Source organism: Mastigoproctus giganteus, chromosome 7 (genome assembly GCF_048544385.1).
Source record: "Mastigoproctus giganteus isolate SK-2022 chromosome 7, ASM4854438v1, whole genome shotgun sequence".
NCBI lineage: Eukaryota > Metazoa > Arthropoda > Arachnida > Uropygi > Thelyphonidae > Mastigoproctus > Mastigoproctus giganteus.
Window position 1 is genome coordinate 205,638,639 of NC_143581.1, and position 20,070 is coordinate 205,658,708.

Genomic DNA, 20,070 nt, shown 5'->3' on the forward strand with positions numbered 1-20,070 from the left:
TTTTGATTTTAAATTTGAGCACTCACTAACAAAGGTTCTCATCATTTCATTATTATTTGTGCTTTCACATTAATTTTTGAATTTTCTAATTTTTTTCTTTCTATATATATATATATATATATATTAGAAAGAAAATATATACATACACACACACACACATATATATATATATATGTGTGTGTGTGTGTGTGTGTGTATGTATATATGTTAGGTGTTGGTCAAAAGATCCAGGAAAAAGGCCTTCTATGTCAGAAGTAGTGGATATACTCTCTCTTATTTCTAAGTTTATGAAAGGTGGAGACCAACCTATAACGTATCCATTGGCTAATGATGGTCAGTATTCCATCAAAATGTTTTCTCTCTTTCTCTAAAAATGTTTTGATTGAATTTTTTTGTAGGTAACATCAATGTACATTGTGGTAATGTTACAATGAAGAAATACTGCTTATTGACTGATCATAATATTTGTCATGCATTATCAAAATAATGAATACCAGTTTACTTAATTTCCCTTTTACTTATATATTTTATGTTGTTTTCTAATAACATTTTATTCTTTTAGAATGCAAAATCCAGAACCACAAAATATTTCTTCTATTTTTTAAATTTAAAGTTATCATGGGAAATTTTTGTAGTCACAAACTACACATAGAAATGAAAACTTAAAAGGCTGGCCAAGACAATATGTCTCTTTCACTCAGTGCAGAATTTATCAATAACAGCAATGTTAAATTTAAGGAAATAAAAAAATTAAAAATAAAAAGTCTGCCTATGTATGAAATAATGAAGTACAGAAGAATGAGTAGAAAAAATTTCAGAACTGAAACTCTATAAATGCATGTTGAGACAGTATGTCACTGATGGAAGTTATAAAACAAAATGGACATGCCTAGTAAGAAATAAAATGGGAATTTCAACTGCTGATGCTCCATCTCCTCTGGATGAAGAAAGAATATGTTGTTTTGATAACCTCTCAGGTTGTGAGGGTCCTGACCCCTGCAAACCAGACAAAAGTGCAGGAAACATTGAAGTCTGAAAAATAGTCTTTAAAAGACCATTATATTGGATATGATGAAATTAGAATGTAGAAAAGTTAAAAATTTTAACAATTTATAATAGTTGTCAGAAATTAGATTAATTCAATGATAGTTTAATGAAATAGTAAACATCCACTGATGAGTAAAATAAAGAAATACAGAAAAGTTACTTGAAGAAAATCTCAGAAGCAAAAAAATCCAAAGTGCCTGTTGTTAGAATATATCTCTTTTACTAGTTTAAAATTATCACAAACTGTAATACTAAATTTATAAAAAGGATAAATAAAGATTTCTTAAAGTAATAATGGAAGCAAAACCATGTGATGTAAAAGTTTCTTAAGGATAACACATGAAAAAGTGTGCCAGGCTGCAAAGATGTTTAAATTAGTCAAAAGTATGAGAAACAACAAGAAGGTTTAGTAGTGTTCATTAGCTTCTTATTTTGAATTTAACCAGCGATTTTTGAAAGTTACGAATCCCGGTGTTGGCGCCAATATTGCTGAACTAGTCGCCATATTGTATTGGATAAGAAATAGCTTAACGTATATATATATAAATATATATCTCGAACTGATAGTGTAAGGTATAGATTAAAACTAGATAGCGTAATATGAAGCACTGTATTAGTAATCTGTTAGGTTATTATAATATTATCAATTAATCTTATTAAAATTCATTGTTAATTGAATTTTTTTAAAAGGAAATCATGACCCAGACTAGAGCTGCGAAGCAAAGATCACAGACTAGCAAGAGTTCTGTAACTCGGGGGAGAAACGAAAGGGGTGATTCTCCAAAGCATCACAGTCTCAAAAAAATGTGCGAAATGTGAAATGTTTGCTGACATTTCTAAAACAGGACATGATCTAGCCAAGGATGATGCCTTTTTGTGTGCTAGGTGTCTAGAGTGTCAAGACATTAGGCGCCAACTCAGCGTTCTGATGGGTGTCTGAGAGCTTGAGGTGTAGGGTAAATGCCCACGAAGAAATTAATATTAGGGGCCCATCAAGCTCTCAGCTCACCAACTCAACGACAGAGCCCACTCCTGTGCATCAGGCAAAATAGAGGCAATCTCCAAGGCAGAATGCGCTGGTCCCAAAGGAACTAGTTATTGTTGGTGACTCTGTTGTCAGGGAAATGGGGAATATACTATGCAAGAAGGATAGGTGCAACAGGACCAGGGTATGTCTGCCAGGGGCAAATGTTGATGACATTGTAGAGCAGATATCATATTTTAAGGGCACAAAAAGTGATGTTGTTGTACACGTTGGAATTAATAACATTAAGAGTAAGACATCTGTAGATTTACTCAACAAGTACAGGTCAATGTTGAAAAAAAGTTGAGTTAGGGAGTATATGATGAGAGCCTTGTTGATCAATTCAGCCCTGGAGAGATTGTGCAAGGCTCAAGGGGTAGAATTTTTTTCAGCCTGGTCTGTGCTTGCTGACAGGAGAGACTGCTTCTACAGGAATGGGGTACATTTAAATAGAAAGGTTGCAAGAATATTTGCTGATGTTATCGAGGCAGTGTTAGGTGCATCAGAAAACTGCTAGCTTGGGGAGGAGACAGACTGAAAGGTTATCAGTGGCTGCAGGCAGAGGCAAAAGTGATTCTTGCTATCATTTTATTAGAATGAGCAGCAGCCTGGAAAGCAAGGTAATGGAGATTTCCAGAACTACTACTACTGCAAGTTATAGTGGAACAAGTAAATACATCGGGGTAACTAAGAGCAGCAACAGGTGCATGTATACTTGCATCTGTTCACGAATGCTAGGAGTACAGTTAATAAATTTGATGGGCTTAAAGTGCTAGTCAAGTCATCAAAGGCAGATATTGTTGGGATATCAGACGTGTAGTGTCACACAGATATAAACAGTGCAGAATTGGAATTTGGGGAGTACAATGTTTACAGGGAGGATAGACAGGACTGGAAGGGAAGGAGGGGTTATGCTGTTAGTTAAGAAACACATAAAATCTAAGGAAGTGTATCCAATTGATGTTGGTGGAAATGCAGTTTTGAGTCTTTTTGGTGTGAAATAAGCACTGGGAAAGGAAAAATGAGAATAGGTGTGTGTGTTATAGGCCTAATGAATTTGATGAGTATAATGAGCAGTTGTGCAGAGAAATAGAGTGGGCCAGTAAATCAGAATGTCTTATAATGGGGGATTTTAATTTTCCAGATATTGACTGGAATTTGTGGATTGGTCACTCGCACACTAGCAAGTTTTTCTTCTAATTCATTATTATTCATGAATTAGAAGAAGAAGAATGTATGGGATGCATATAAAGTGTCAGGTGACACAGAAGCCTGTGGCAGGTATAAACTAGTCTGAAATCAAGTCACACACAGTTTGGCAGGTGAAGGCAGATAATGAGAAATCTTTGGCAAAGGATGCAAAGAAAAACAGCAAAGAGTTCTTCACTTATGTAAACTCTAAAAGGAAAGGGATGAATCAGATTGGACCACTTAGCATAGATGGGTTGACTATTGATGATCATGCTCAGGTAGCTGATAAACTGAATGAGTATTTTGCATCTACATTCACACATGAGGAATCATTCAATGAGGGGAGTCCCAGAAGTTTATCAAACGCTAACAGGGAGCTAAGTGATTTTGTAATAACAGAGCAAAAAGTGGAGGAGAAATTGTTGAAGTTAAACATAAGGAAGGTACCTGGAGTGGACGGGATCTATCCAGTTATATTAAAGGAGGCAGCAAAGGAAGTAAGCAAACCCCTAGCCATAATTATGAGAGCTTCCTTGGACTCAGGGCAGGTCCCCATGGACTGGAGGTGTGTAAATGTATCACCAATTCACAAAGGGGAACAAAGGATGACACGAGTAATTACACAGACCTGTTAGTTTAACTTGGGTTGCGAGGAAAACAATGGAATCACTGGTTAAAGAAGTATTGCCGGATCATCTAGACAAGACTACAGTAATAATTAAGACACAGCATGAGTTTGTTAAAGGGAGACCTTGTCTGATCAATTTGATTGGATACTATGATGTGGTCACAAAGGAACTGAATGCCAAAAATAATTTTGATATCATATACTTGGATTGCAGGAAAGCTTTTGATACTGTTGCATGGAAGACTGCTGTACAAATTGGAGTGGTATGGCATTAAGGGTAAGTTGCTACAATGAATAAAGGGCTGGTTGAGTGGGAAATGACAGAGAGTTGTAATCAGTGGACACTGCTCTTCGTGGAAAAATGTTATTAGTGGAGTTCCCCTGGGTTCGGTGTTGGGCCCATTGTTGTTTTGTATTTATCAATGATATTGATGTAGGTATATCAGGTTTAATGTTCCAAGTTTGCAGATGATACAAAGGTTGGTAGGGTTGTTAACGACAGTATGCTACTCCAACAGGATCTGAAAAAGTTGGGCAAATGGGCTGAGAAGTGGCAACTGAAGTTTAACATTAACAAATACAAATTACTGCATATGGGTAGCAATAACCGAAGAGAAACGTACCAACTGTGTGGTACTACAGTCAGGGAAGTGGAAACTGAAAAAGACCTGGGGGTAATTGTGCAGTTAGATATGAAGTTTTCTGAGCAGTGCAGACAGGTGCCAGATTAGGTCATGGGGTCTTGTCAATGATATACAGGAATTTTGCAAGCAGGGATAAGGAAGTGATTATCCCCTTGTATAAGAGAATGGTCAGGCCACACCTAGAATACTGTGTACAGGTCTGAAGGCCTCATTTTAGGAAGGATGTAGAGTTGCTAGAACGAGCACAAAGAAGGGCAACAAGATTGGTGAGGAGAACAAAAGGATGCTCTTACCAAGAAAGGTTTAAATTCTGCAAATTGCATTGCCTGGGGAGTAGGCACCTGCGAGGTGATCTGATTGAGGTGTATAAGGCATTGAATGGGTTGAGCAAGCTGAATGCTGATAGGATTCTTCATCTTGCTCAGATTAAGAACCTGAGGGGGCATAGTTTCAAATTGAGGAAAGATAGTTGTAGAATAGAAGTGTGGAAATTTGCTTTTAGCCAGCAGGTGGTTGATTGGTGGAACAGACTTCCATCTTTTGTTGTAGATGCTAATAGTCTAAATAAATTTAAGGCTGAGGTGGGTAGGCATTTGGAACGAATGGAGGGATGAAATGGGAGTATTTTTTTTTTTTTTTGGCTGATGTTGCATAAGCTTGCTTTCTTGCATCGTATGCCTCTGCTAATGCTAACTGAAATACTTAATATTAAAGGCATGATAATGTGCTAACTCAAAGAACATGAGACTAGAGTGGAATAGAATAATGACTGTAATATCAGACTTGTTGAAATCAGTCACCAATATTGCAAAAGAGTTGATGAAGGAAATTAAATTAAAATCCCACAGCGCAACGAATGACTACATATTGCCAAAAATGTTGGACACAGACAGGTTAATTTACAGAGAAAGAAGAACCAGATGGTGGTGAGTGCCTTTGATGAAATTAACAGTGTGCAGAAAGAGCTTGATCAGTAAACTCTAAAAAGCTCTTTAAAGCCTAGGGGTAAGATAAGTGGAAAATTCTTGCTGATACAAGCTGAGACAGGTGTCTGTATCAGGCAGCTCAGAATTTCTTAATAGCAATGCTAAATTTACGGAAATTGAAAATTAAAGGCCATCTATGTGTAAAATAATGAAGTACAGAAGAATGATAAGAAATTTCAGAAGAATAGAAATGCTGAAAGGGTCTCTTAAGCTAGTATATCTCTTTTACTACCTTAAAGAATATTGCAAAAATTGCAATACTAATTTTAGAGAAAGAATAAAAAATAAAGCCTGCATTAATAAAATGCAGTTAGAAGTGGTGCATTGTATGTAAAAGAAAATGGAAATACTTATTAAGAAGGCGCCTCCGTAGCCAGGTGGGAAGGAGCAGCAGTGCGTATCGCACGCTTCTTGATTAGACCGGGGTTTGAGCCCGTCACCACCAAATACAGAGGATGCGGAAAGTCAGGGAATGACCACCGCATATTCCCCGAGCAATATGGCTTTAGTTGCTAATGCTCCTAAAAAAAAAAAAAAAACCAAACCAAACTTATTAAGAAATAAAAAGGAAAATTTAGCCAGTGTATATAAAATAAAGTGGAAATGTTTAGAATGTAGCATTTTGATAACTCCCTCATCCCAGCAAGAGTCTCAAACTGAGAGGCTGTAGCAACTACATGATGGCAATCAGTAACCAAACACACACCTGACCACCTAAATACTGGAAGCAGTGAAAAATTAATTGAAAAATGCACAGACAAATATAAATAGCCACTAACAGTGCCTCTGGTGAGGATGAAGTATATAATAATTCCACTTCAGGCTTCTTATAGTAAAAGCCATCATATTAATTATTAAAATATAAATTAACTGAAGTGACATAAGAATTTTAAGGAAATAAGAACCAAAATTGCACATTCTCAAATGATAATTATGAAATGATATATTTTCCATCTATTATATTATGATAATATAATAGATGGAAAAGTGCACCAGGTAACAAAGATCCTTAAACCAGGCAGAAGTGTGGTAAACAAAGCCTGAAATACTACGGGATTGATCAAATTCTAACTTTCTAACTTGAAAAACACAAGACTGAAAGAGATTATAAGGGACTATTACATTAGACTGTTGTTATTCACATGGATATAGCCCACTGACATTCTGATAATTGATTTAAACAAATTAATGTGTTTAGTGTATTACATTTCAGGCATGTTCGATTTTTTTTCTTAAATTAATTGTTTGTTTTTTTTCTGTGATAAATGAAAAGGAAATATAGTTATCTTCATATGAATTAATTACTACCATTATAACTTTATAGAAAAAGAAAAAGTTTGGTTTCTAGTTTTACATTCTCTAATAGAATAAAATTCTCTAAACTTAGTCATTTAGTTTAATTTGAACTGTATAATATTTATTGCTCTTCTCCTTACACTTTTTTTTTTCCGTCTGTTTCTCTCTTTTTTACAAGGGACACCTCACCTCATTCACAAGTCTTACATAACAATACATGTGAAGCATGCATGGATTGTCTAAAGCTAATAATACTGCATTAAAACTACATTTAATCTATTATTGTCTTTATTCAGTATAATTTTTATATAAAAATAAAAGATTAATTGTATAATAATTTGTACTGGTCTGATATTAATGAAATTTTGGGTGACAAAGAAATATTTTTAAAAGGCCCAAATATTAAATTTCATGAAAATCCATCCACTGGTAGTCCCTCTGCTAAATACTGATGATGGATAGACAGTTGGACAGACATGGTGAAGACAATAAGTGCATAAGCATATATATATAACTGAAAATTATTAATTGTACTATAATTGCATTATGTGTAAATAAAAGTTGATGAGAAGGGAAAAAAAAGGAAAATGGGGGATGACAAAATGGAAAGATGAGAGGAGGTAGTATAGCTACTAAATGAAAAAGTGAAAAGCATAATAATAAAATATGAGAAATAATTCATTTTAAACAGCAGATAGAAATATATGAGGTAAAATTAATGTCTGTTTGAAAGTGCAAAGAAGGAAGTGTAAATTACACAAAATGCCAAAACTAATAGAAGGATAGCAGACATTGGAGATATTGAAGGCGAGAGAAAGAAAGAATGAATATCCTATATGATATAACAAATTAAGCAAAATTTTAGGCTGAATTTGGATAGCCAATTAGAGAGAAGGGAACTGTAAAGCAAAAATAATTAAATTAAGATATGGAGTGAAAGTCTGATAGCTAAAAATAAATACTGATACATAATCAGGTATTTTATCAGGGGACTACACCTGATCATGTATCAAAAACTGTGTTTCTATACTTGTCCATACCTGTGAAAGAAAAGGAAATTTAAGAATAAAAATAAATAAGTGAGAGCAAATAGGAGGGTAAAGCAGTAGAACTTCCACAAAAATATGGACAAGGTAGTCCCAATGCAGTATGTTATAGAACATAATAAATTAAAGTAAATTAAGGAGTAAAATAGTAATAAGATTAAAATAAGTGCTTACAGTGTAACCCAAATGCAATAATAGGTGATTATAAGTGAATGATGCAATGTAGAAAAAATTCTGGAGAATATGTATATGACGTTAGTGCAAGCAAATGGTATAAGGCAAGGGAGTGAATCAAGGGAAGGGATGAAAGCGTAGATAAAAAAAAAAAAGGCAAAGATAGTGAGAGGTTAAAGATGGTAGGAACATTTGTATCACCGTCATATTGCCCTAATAGCTTTACGAAGCACCTTTATTGAGTCTCATAAGTAACTCTACATTCTTCAGTATACTGAATGCAAAATGGTTCCTTTTAGACATGGTATTAAATGGAAATTATAATAAATTTGGACAAATAATCACATAAACGTAGAGGGGCAAGTGTACACAGCAGCTGTCATACTGAAACTGATGTGCGATTGATTGCTATGATTCATGTTTGCTGTATTTCGCACCTGCACATTGTCAAAAAAAAAGCCTGCCAGTTTCAAAAATAGCCGGTTTTCTGGAAGCCGGATAAATGGTCCGGTACCTGTACAAGAATAATTTCATTTTTTTCTCCCAATTTCCGGAGGGAAAAAAAATATATTTTTATTTTAATTTTTTCTTTTTTAATTTTATAAATTTCATTAATTTAGTATTAATATTTAACATTTTCAAATGAATATATCTAAGTTTATTTTTATAGTTTTACCTCAAGAAATCCAGAATGTAATTGAGGATGATAAGTTATCATCAAAGGATCAAATGAAAGATAGTCAGTCACAAACAGTTTTTCCTAAATTAAACAGTACTTCTACTAATTTATTTATTCCTTCAGAAAATCTGGTGAGTATATATAGACTAAAAATAGGATTTCATATATTAAAAGCTGTAAAGAACAAAGTAAGGTTTAGATATTTAGGATTATTGTTTTCTGTTTTCATGTAATGTTTAATGTACAATTTGGTTCAATGATGGTATGTATACTGTGAGTTCACTTTATCACTACTCTTTCCATTCATACATCTTCCCTCCCTCCTGCTCTCTCTCTCTCTCTCTCTCAGTTGAGTGTACCTGCCAATTTGGGGGGGGGGGGGTTTAGTAACTGCTCAGTAGCATATCTACTGTGATTGAATGAATAAAAAAAAAACAAACGTCAGCCTTTTATTTAGAGATTCATTAGCCATAAATGTTTCACTGAATTAAATTGAAAAATAAAAAGCATTTTGCACACTATATCTGAATATGATATGAATATGCATTTATATTACATCTTAGTATCCAGTATATGCATTAGTGTGTGCATGCATGGGCATGTAATTGAAGAAACCATCTTGATAATGATTGGAGTATTCAACAGAGGTAGTTTCTATGGAGAAATAATAAAATAACGGAGAAATTTGAGTGATTAGAGAAGAATAAGTCAACTTTTATTCAAATAACCTGTATTTATATACCAAGCTATAATTAGCTGATATTGTATCAAAGCGATTGTCAGCTTTATATTGTTTACTATGTGATCCTTTATGCGTCATTGAATTAAATTCAAAGATAAAAAGCATTTTGCACACTTTACCTGAATATGAATATTCATTTATATTACCTCTTAGTATCCTGTATATGCATATTGTGTAGTATATCAAAAAATTTCATTACTTCATACAGCATGTCCTCCCCACCTTTCCTTACTACTGAATGCATCATGAATTATCAAACTAATAGAACAAACTTATCTGTGAAAAGATCTAAACCTCCCAAACACTTTTATTTCACAAATATACGTGGTCTCAGTTTCAATCTCAATGATGTCCATTTCCACTTACAGTCTGCCAAACCCTCCATACTTTTTCTGACAGAACCCCAGTTATCAGTTGATTCAACCACTGCTCATCTCATTTTGTTCAAATTATTTGCTGTATTGATTCCTTTCGTTTCAAAGTTGGTGCTTGTGCATATATACATTCTGATATTCCCTGTCAAAGGCTTAGTAATTTGAAATCTTCTCTGGCTTAAAATCTCTGTACCATATGTCAAATTCATCGGTTACCTCTGTCGTTCTCCCAACTCCACTAATCACTTGGAACTCTTTCACTTCCTCTCTTTGAAACTTGACTTTCTGTAGTCCAACTTTCCTAACAGTGAGGTAATTTTCCTTTTAATGGTGATAACTCCGGCTGGCTTCTGTTTTCTAGTCATGCGAACCCAGTTGGTCGAGATGCTGAGGCTCTTGCAATTACTGATGACCTCACACAGATCATTCATTCACCTACTAGAATACCAGACAATCCTAACCACACAGCCAACACACTTGATCTTTTTTCACAAACAACCCTTCTAAGTACACGGCTGAGGTGAGTGGTCCTCTAAGCACTTCAATCATGACTTGGTGATGGTTCTCTTCTCCAATGGCACATTTCTCTTGTGTCCATTCTCAACCTCATTTTGTTTGGCATTACAAGAATGCAAAAGGGATGATCTGTGAGATTTCTTTTCTTCTCTTTTTTGGTTGAATTACTGTTTCAAATCTTCTGACGTTTGCTCAGATCATGCCATTGAAATTATTCTAGCAAGGATGGAATCCTTTATTCCACACTCCACCTTAAAATCTTGTCCTTTATCTGAAACTTGGTTTTCCAATAAATGTGCTAAAGCTGTACAATGAATTTTCAAGGAAAAAAATATAAATAGATTTATATATAAGTACATACAGTACTTAGGCCTTTCAAATCAAAACTTACAATGTAGAATGGATTTGTAACTGTTGTTTGTTAAGTTGGTTGATCTTACATTATCTAAAACACTGATGGAACTGACATTTCGGTGACAAAGTGGACCTAATTTCGGTGAAATCTAGTCGGTCTTGACAGCCAAATCCTCTGCTTGCATCTTCATGATGATGGTGGGACTGTTAATAACCCTGGGTACAACCTTCATGTGCAAGTTCCGAAATATAGCAACCTAGCACACTGCGGGTGACTACCCAGGTGTGAACCAACATAAGCAGGGGGTCGAGGTGTGGCGCCCACACCACACGGAGGAATGCCACCCCTCTGTGTTACCAGGCAATACTCTCATCAACCAGTGCAGTACCACCGCTTTGCTTATTGGAAGCTTGAAGTGGTGGAACTCATGTTTGGTCGTCAGAGCAAAGCTCTGGTAAACCCTCCCCTAACTCTTCCATCATGCAGTATGATTGATGTCTTTTGAGGTTACGATGCACATCATGGCAAGATCCAATCTTCCTTACATTTTGAGGGTACAGCTCTAAAACGGTATTTTAAGCAGGCCGCTCACTAATTAGTATACCGGAACAAACCTATTGGTAACTCTCTAGGAGGCTTCCTAATCAGCTAGTGTATGATGTTGCTGCCTCTACTCTGCCAGATAGTGATTGGAGGGAGTTCAAGTAGCGTATATGTGGGGTGGCATTGTAAAGGCCACGTTATGTCAAGGAGCTTAGTATATTCTTACCACATGTACACCATATCCAAAAATTTCATTACTTCATACAGCAGCAGCCCCCCTTTTCTTTTTACTGAATATACCATGGATTGTCAAACTAATAGAGCAAACTTATCTGCGAAAAGATCTACACCTTCCAAACACTTCCTCGTGCATTGCACAAATATATGCAGTCTCAGTTCTGATCTCAAAGACGTCCATTTCCACTTAGTGTGCCATACCCCATGTACTTTTTCTGACAGAATCTCAGTTATCGGTTGATTCAACCACTGTTCACCTCAGTTGTCCAAATTATTCGCTGTATTATTCCTTTCACTTCAGAGGTGGTACTTGTGCTTATGTCTGTTCTAATATTCGCTGTCAGAAACTTAGTAATTTGGAATCTCCTCTTTTCAATCTTCTCTGGCTTAAAATCTCTCTACCTCATTCTGTCAAATTCATCTGTTTTCTCTACCATTCTCCCAACTAATCACTTGGAACTCATTGACTTCCTTTCTTTGCAACTTGACTTTCTCCAGTACAACTTTCCTAACAGTGAGGCAATTTTCCTTTGTGATTTTAATGTTCACAACTCTGGCTGGCTTCCTTTTTCTGGTCGGACAGACCCAGCTGGTTGATATGTTGACGCTTTTGCAATTACTAATGACCTTGCACAGATTGTTCATTTACCTAGAAGAATACCAGACAATCCTAACCACACAGCCAACATGCTCGATCTTTTTCTCACAAACAACCCTTTTAAGTACACATGTAAGGTGAGTGGACCTCAAAGCACATCAGATCCCAACTTAGTGTTGGTCCCTTCTCCAATGGAGCCTTTCTCTCATGGCCATTTTCAACCTTGTGTTGTTTGTCTTTAAAAGAATGCAAAATGGGATGATCTACAAGATTTGTTTTCTTCATTCCCTTGGTCAGAATACTGTTTCAAAACTTCTGATAGCAATGTTTGCTCAGATCGTGTCAGTGAAATTATTCTTGTAGAGATGGAATCCTTTATGCCACACTCTTGTCCTTTCTCTAAACCTTAGTTTTCCAATAATTGTGCTAAGGCTGTTCGAGAGAACAATGTTGCTTATCATAATTGGCTTGTTTCCAAATCTTCAGTTTCATTTTCTGCCTATACCAAAGCTTGCAGCAATTGTTAATCAGTCCAAACTAGATTTCGAGCAGGCTAAGAGTAGAAAACTTGCTTCTTTTCCAACTACCAGATACAGAGGTGTATCTGGTAGCCCAGCATTCTGTTGTCTTGCCAAAGCTGTTGGCCGGAACTTTTGCCCATCTCTGTTCCCACCTCTGTCTAAACCAGATGGCTCTATTGCCACTTCAGCCAATGATAAAGCTGACCTGCTAACATCCTATTTTTTTTCCAACTCTTGTATTAATGATCTTCGTAAACCATCTCCTACCTTTCCCAGTATGCTCCATTCAATGCTTCCTGTGGTCTTCTATCAAAATTATGTCATAAGGATTTTGAACAATTTTGATGCTAAAAAAAGCTGCAGGTCCTGATGGTATTTCTCCACTGGTTCTCAAAACCTGTGCTCCTGAACTTACTCCTGTTCTGTGTCACCTTTTTTCACTTTCTTACCAGATGTGTTTTTCCTTCTGCTTTGAAATTTGCTCATATCCAGCCAGTTCCTAAAAGGGTGACAAATCCATTCCTTCCAATTATCGTTCCATTGCAATTACCTCTACCCTTTCTAAAGTACCAACACCGAACTCTGAGATTCAGCGTTGTGCACATTGTTCTTTTGTATATTTATCAATGATATTGATGAAGGTATATCAAGCTTAATGTCAAAGTTTTCAGGTGATACAAAGGTTGGCAGGGTTGTTAATAACAGTAATGACAGTATGCTGCTGCAACAGGATCTGCAAAGTTGGGCAAATTGGGCTGAGAAGTGGCAACTGAAGTTTAACAGTGACAAATGCAAAGTACTGCGTATGGGTAGCAATAACCCCAGAGAAATGTACCAACTGGGTCGTGTTACATTCAGGGTACTGGGGAATGAAAGAGACATTGGGGTAATTGTGCAGTCAGATATGAAGTTTTCTGAGCAGTTATTTTTTATTTTGTTATTTGGTTTTTGTTTTAGGAGCATTAGCAACTAAGGCCATATTGCTCCGGGGATATGCGATGGTCATTCCCTGACCTTTCGCATCCTCCATATTTGGTGATCACGTGCTCGAACCCCAGTCTGATCAAGAAGTGTGTGCTACACACTGCTGCTCCTGCCCACCTGGCTATGGAGGCACCCTTTTTGAGCAGTGCAGACAGGCTGCCAGATTAGGTCATGGGGTCTTGTCAATGATATACAGGAATTTTGGAAGCAGGGATAAGGAGATAATTATCCCCTTGTGTAAGGCAATGGTCAGGCCAAACATTGAGTAGTGAGCACAGGTCTGGAAGCCTCATTTTAGAAAGGATGTAGAGTTGCTAGAACGAGTATAGAGAAGGGCAAAAAGACTGGTGAAGGGAACAAAAGGGTGCGCTTATGAAAAAAGATTTAAGTTCTGCAAATTGCAGCTTCTGGAGACTAGGCACCTGCTAGGTGATCTTATTGAGGTGTACCCATTCAAGGACTTATAAGTCCTTGAATGCATTGAGCAGGCTCATTGCTGATGGGATTCTTCCTCTTGCTCAAATTACAAACCTTGAGGGGGCATAGATTCAAATTGAGGAAAGACAGTTGTAGAATAATGTGCGGAAGTTTGCCTTTAGCCAGCGGGTGGTTGATTGCTGGAACAAACTTCCATCTGTTGTTGTAGCAGTTGATAGCTTAAATAAATTCAAGGCAGAACTAGATAAACATTTGGAACGAATGGATCAGTGAAATGGGAAAGGGGTGTTTTTTTTTTTTTCGACTGATGCTGTATAAGCTTTCTTTCTTAAATCATGGGCCTCTACTAATGCTAAAGTAATGGAGAAATCAAGTAACCACCAACACTTAAACTACCTAGAAACTTTCCAGCTGATCAACTATCGTCAGTATGGATTCTGTCAGTGTTGATGCACTGGTGATATTCTGGCTTACATTACCCTCTATGCACAAATTCAATGGAAAAGTTTGGTGAGCAGTTGCTCTTGACATTTCACAGGTTTTTGTTCGTGTTTGACATAAAGGTCTTTTAAATAAGCTTCCATCATATGGTGTGCCAACTGTTTTTTGTAATTGAGTATCTAGTTTTCTCTCTGACTGCTCACTCTGGGTGATAGCTCTCTGTCTTCTAACTTCTCTGCTAATGTTGGTGTTCTTCAAGGTTCAATTCTTTCTCCCACTCTTTTCCTCTTGTATAGTACAGTCTGTCCTCGTATAGCACGATAGTTGTGTTCCTAGAAACCCTCGTGCAATGCAAAATCGTGCAATATAAACAACAGGCCCTATGGGAAAAGTGGGGTTAGGTGCCGACCACCCAAGATTGAACACACATTTGGAACCAAAACATTACCAAACACAATAAATAATCGGGTAATTTTAATCGTTATAAAATACTTACGTATTTTATAGCGATTAAAATACGTAATAAAAAATATAATAAAGTATTTTTAGTATTTTTTAATACTAAAAAACTATTTATTACGAATAAAATACGTATTTTATTCGTAAAAGATTTATTATATTAAATAAAATAGTCGTAATAAAATACTTACGTATTTTATAATACGTAAGTATAAATTATAATACGTAAGTCGTAATAAAATGCTTACGTATTTTATTACGACTATTACGTAATAAAATATTGCTAATGCTTTTGCTTCTATCGTAAGCAAACTTGTTTTTTGTTTGATTTTCTATCCAAACAGATGACAGCCGTTCCATCTCTTCCAATTCTTGTGTCTTGATCTAATGGATTTTAATTACACTTTGAGTTGTTCCCGCTATGAAGTTGTTTTTATTTTCTCCGCATTCTTTGTAATTCTCGGTGTTGCCTCATTTAGGTCTGTAGCACGTGCAATATCACATGGTCTTTCATTTCGCTCAAAGCGTTTCACAATTTCATATTTTTTTCTCTATCGACAGAGGCGGACTGGCCATAAGCCTTACCCGGGAAATCCCGGTGGGCCGGAGGCCTGTGTGATTTTGGCCATAAACTGTAGTATGAGGCCACTATAAATTTTACTGGGTAAGAATTTTTGATCCAGTCCGTCTCTGTTTATCGATATTGCTTTTTTTTTTTTTCTCTCTCTGAATCTGCAGTGTCTTTGCCAGGACGCTTCCTTTTCACACCTTTTAAGTATTTTACTCATTTTTAGGGAATAAAGCGCAATTACAAAACGAGGAGGCACGCTTAATACACATAAACAAAGCTGCGCGCCTATAGCAACTGAATAAACAACACCGTAAAGGCCGAGATACATTATTAATACCCCACATTTTACTAAAGCACATTTCTGGGGGGCTACTACCATAAAACAATAAAAACAATATCCAGTTTCGTTTCTGCTAGTGGAATCTGTTATAAACTGGTAGTAAACTACATCTAATTGCATTTGCGATTATATCGATAGCTGGAATTGTGTTGGTTTTTACGTTATTATGGTGAAGTGTTTCCCCTTCACTGATATAAAACACATAAATACATTTTCAGAATCTTCTGTTCATTCCTATCGTGTTGCGTTCGGTTGGGGTGATTCCGTGTTCGACTGCTATTTCTTGTCAACACAAAGGCGAATCATGCATAAGCGAATTCGGTTCGTGTTATATAAGATAACGTTCCCCTATTTATAAATCGTGTATGATCGAATTCGTGTAATGTAAACACGTGTTATACGAGGACCGACTGTATTAGTATTAGTTACGGCCGCATGTGCAAGAAAACCTATGGCTTATGCTGCACCAACCAAAAAAAAAAAAACATCCGAACAAAACAATGATAAAAGCAAAAAAATAAATAAATAATAAATAAAATAAAATAAATAACTAAATAATAATAATAATAATTAAAAAAAAAAAAAAAAAAAAAAGGAAATTAAACCTATCATCCTATGCGCTTCCCTTACCCGAAAGTACTATCCAGATGACCTTTGAATTTCCCCAAACTGTCGGCCTCTACCACCCATGAAGGCAACTTATTCCAGTAATTTATAACTCGCTGGCTAAAATAAAACTTCCTGCAGTCCAATCTAAACATTTCCCCCGTAACTTGAATTTATGTCCCCTAGTTCTAGCATCATTTATAATCTTGAAAATTTCATCCTCATTCATTCTACTGATGCCTCTCAGAGCCTTAAACACCTCAATTAAATCTCCTCTAAGGTGTCTAGTTTCCAAACTCTGCAACCCACATATTCGAAGTCTTTCTTCATAAGGACGCCCTTTTGCCGATCTCACCATGCGAGTTACCCTTCTTTGCACCCTTTCAAAAAGCTCAATGTCTTTCTTTAGGTGCGGTCTCCATACTTGAACACAGTATTCCAAGTGTGGTCTAACATATGCCTTATATAATGGGATTATCACGTCCCTATCTCTACTTGCAAAAGTTCGATAGATCATCAATAGGACACCATGGGCCTTCCTTGCAACCTGTTTACAATGCTCAGAGAATTTCATGTCTGACCATATCGTAACACCCAAGTCCCTTTCCTCCAGTACTGGGTTCAGTTGAACTCCACCAAGTGAATAAGTTTTTTTGGGATTACTGTTTCCCAGATGTAATACCTTACACTTTGTTGGATTAAAGCACAGCTGCCATTTTTCTGACCATTCCTGAAGTCTATCTAGGTCTCTCTGAAGAAGCTCGGCTTGACAGTGATCATTAACTACTCTACCAATTTTAACATCATCTGCAAATTTAGACATCACGCCCTCTATCCCTTCATCAGTGTCGTTTATGAAAATTAAAAACAATAGTCCTAATACTGATCCTTGGGGAACCCCACTTCTTACATCAACCCAATCTGAGGAATAGCCATTTATCACAACCCTCTGCCTCCTGCCCTTGGGCCATCCTTCTATCCATCTAAGGATTTTCCCAGTGATTCCAACCTGTTGCAGCTTATAAAGCAACCGCTCATGTGGGACTGAGCCAAAAGCTTTGCTGAAATCTAAATAAACAATGTCGAAATTATTCCCTAAATCCAACTCGTGAGTGACCCTTTCGAAATAGCGAACCAGATTTGTTAAACATGATTTTCCCTTTACAAAACCATGCTGAGTATCCTTGAGAATTTCAATTCGATCCAAATGATCCTGAATTCCACCCTTGATCATTGCCTCCATGATTTTCCCTACTACTGAAGTCAGACTGACAGGTCGATTATTTCTAACTTCACTTTTAGAGCCACCCTTATGTATGGGAGATACATTTGCACTTTTTCCAATCCAAGGGAATTTCCCCAGAGTCTAGTGATGCTCGCATAATTACCCTCAATGGTTCAATGCACTTGCTTGCCGCCTCTCTTAAGATTATAGGGTATATTCCATCAACTCCAGGAGCCTTACTGGTCTGTAAGCTCGAAAGTTTTTTCATTAAATAATCTTGCGAAATTTCAATATCATTAATTACATATTTTTTAACTTTGCTCCCACAATTTCCCATTGCCACAAAAGGCTTTTCATTTGTAAATATCGATGCAAAATAACTGTTGAGTTCATCTGCAACGGCAGCTGGTGTATTTATTACTATCCCCTTTCCCTTACGTAAAGGTCCGATCTGGTTTGTCCTGCTCTTCTTGGCATTTATATATGTGAAGAATTCTTTATTCCCCCCCCCCCTCTTTGCTCTGTTTGCTAGTGATTTCTCATAAACCTTTGCCTGTTGAACCTTTTCTGTGACTCTATTACACATCACCTTGTAGCTGTTATAGGCTTCAGTAATTTTTATTGCTTTGTAACCTGTCCATGCCACCTTTTTCTGCTCAAGTAATGTGGCAACTTCACTATTCATCCAACTTGGAACCCTTTTCGTGGAGTATTTTTTAATGGTATATACGCATTCGAGGCATCTGTGATTAATGTTTTAAAAGCAAAGCGTACCACAGTTCAAATGTATTCATTCTCTGTGCGATATCTACTCGGTTAATAGAGGCCATGTAGTACCTTAAGGCATCATAATTTCCTTTTCTGAAATTAAAACCCATTCCTTTGCCTTTTATTTCTGCTACCTCTCTCGTCATCATCCACCGTAGAACTCCGTGATCACTTCCTGCTACTGGTTCCTCTACTGTCAGCCCTGTTATGTCATCTGATTCATGTGTGATGGTGAGGTCTAGGATATTCTTTTCTCTAGTACTTTCCCTGACATGTTGATACAAATAACAGTCATCTAGTTGATTTAAAAATTTTGTTCCCTATGTCGAGTTTCCTTCCCATTTACTCCAATCAATTAGAGGCAAATTGAAATCACCCATAATAAGGCATTGACGCTTACTTGCCCATTCCATTTGCATGTAGAGGCTTTTGTCATAATCTTCACAATCACTGGTCTGTAGATTACTCCTACTCGCATTATACCTTTGTTTCCAACTATCTCACACTATACAGACTCTATACTAGCATGTGAAATGTCTGAATCAGGGAAAGCTATCGTCGCACTCAGGCTGCTTCTGATAAGAAGCATTACCCCACCACCCCTTCTATCTAACCTATCCTTCCTAAATACATTATACAAGCCGTACTGAAACTCATCATCCCCAATTTCCGGGTGGCACCACATCTCTGTAAGCCCTATTATGTCTGCGTTACTTGTTTTAACCAGCAGTTCGAATTCGCTCATTTTATTGACGACACTTCTAATGTTACTGTATAAACAATTAAGATTTACTGTTCTTGTATATTTAACAACCTTAACACAACCCTTGAAGTTTTTTAGGCTCTCCTCCCTGATATTAGTTACCCGCTCACGTGAAACGTCTTTTCCCCCAGAACATCTAGATAATACGTCCAGTTGGGGTAACAGATAAGAACTCTTAAGGTATGTGCAAGAGTTACATTGACCAATATTATCAGATAAACGCGTGTCAGTATTACCCACATCCCCCCCTAACTAGCAGTTTCCCTGAACCTTTAAGGTATTCTCAATAATACTGGCAAAAACTTTTGCACCACCTTTGTTTAAGTGTATCCCGTCTCTACAAAACAAATTCCTTCTACCTACAAGTGTGGGCCATGCTAATAGAAATTTACCACCTAAAGCCTTGCAGATTCCTTCAAGTCTTGAGTTAATCCACAAGGCTCTTAACATATAATCCCTCCTATCGTGTCTGGGCAGAATTGCAGGCACATAGACATTATGGCCTAGCTCGCGACATTTCCTCAACATGGTCCTGTATTTTTCCAACAAATCGTCAGATCGTGTACGTTTAATATCATTTGTCCCCACATGAATAATAATATTTTCTTTACCCCCTTTAAAATCTGACATCAATAGTTGCTCCTGGCAGACATACCCTGGTTCTGCTCCACCTATCCTTATTACAAAAAATATTCCCCGTTTCCCTGACAATGGAGTCTCCTAATAAAACAATGTCCTTTTTAACCAGAGTAGTTTGCACATGGTTTTTCTGTTTTGAGGCTCGAATTGGGTGTGCATCACTTGGTAGATTGCTGGAGTTTTGAGTCCCTGACGAGCTCCCAGATGCATTATTTTCGAAGGCAAGCACTCGTTT

The 20,070-nt window shown here is 36.7% G+C and overlaps 1 protein-coding gene across 2 annotated transcripts in view; it reads left to right on the forward strand.

The window, feature by feature from the left end:
- The window catches only part of LOC150083612 (mitogen-activated protein kinase kinase kinase 7-like), a 240,238-nt gene that overhangs the window by 124,836 nt on the left and 95,332 nt on the right, over positions 1-20,070 (forward strand). For both annotated transcript variants that reach the window (XM_090377382.1, XM_090377383.1), the window contains exons 9-10: positions 212-333; positions 8,707-8,846. In XM_090377382.1, the coding sequence (XP_090233508.1) occupies positions 212-333; positions 8,707-8,846 (262 nt within the window). The remainder of the gene's footprint in view (positions 1-211; positions 334-8,706; positions 8,847-20,070) is intronic.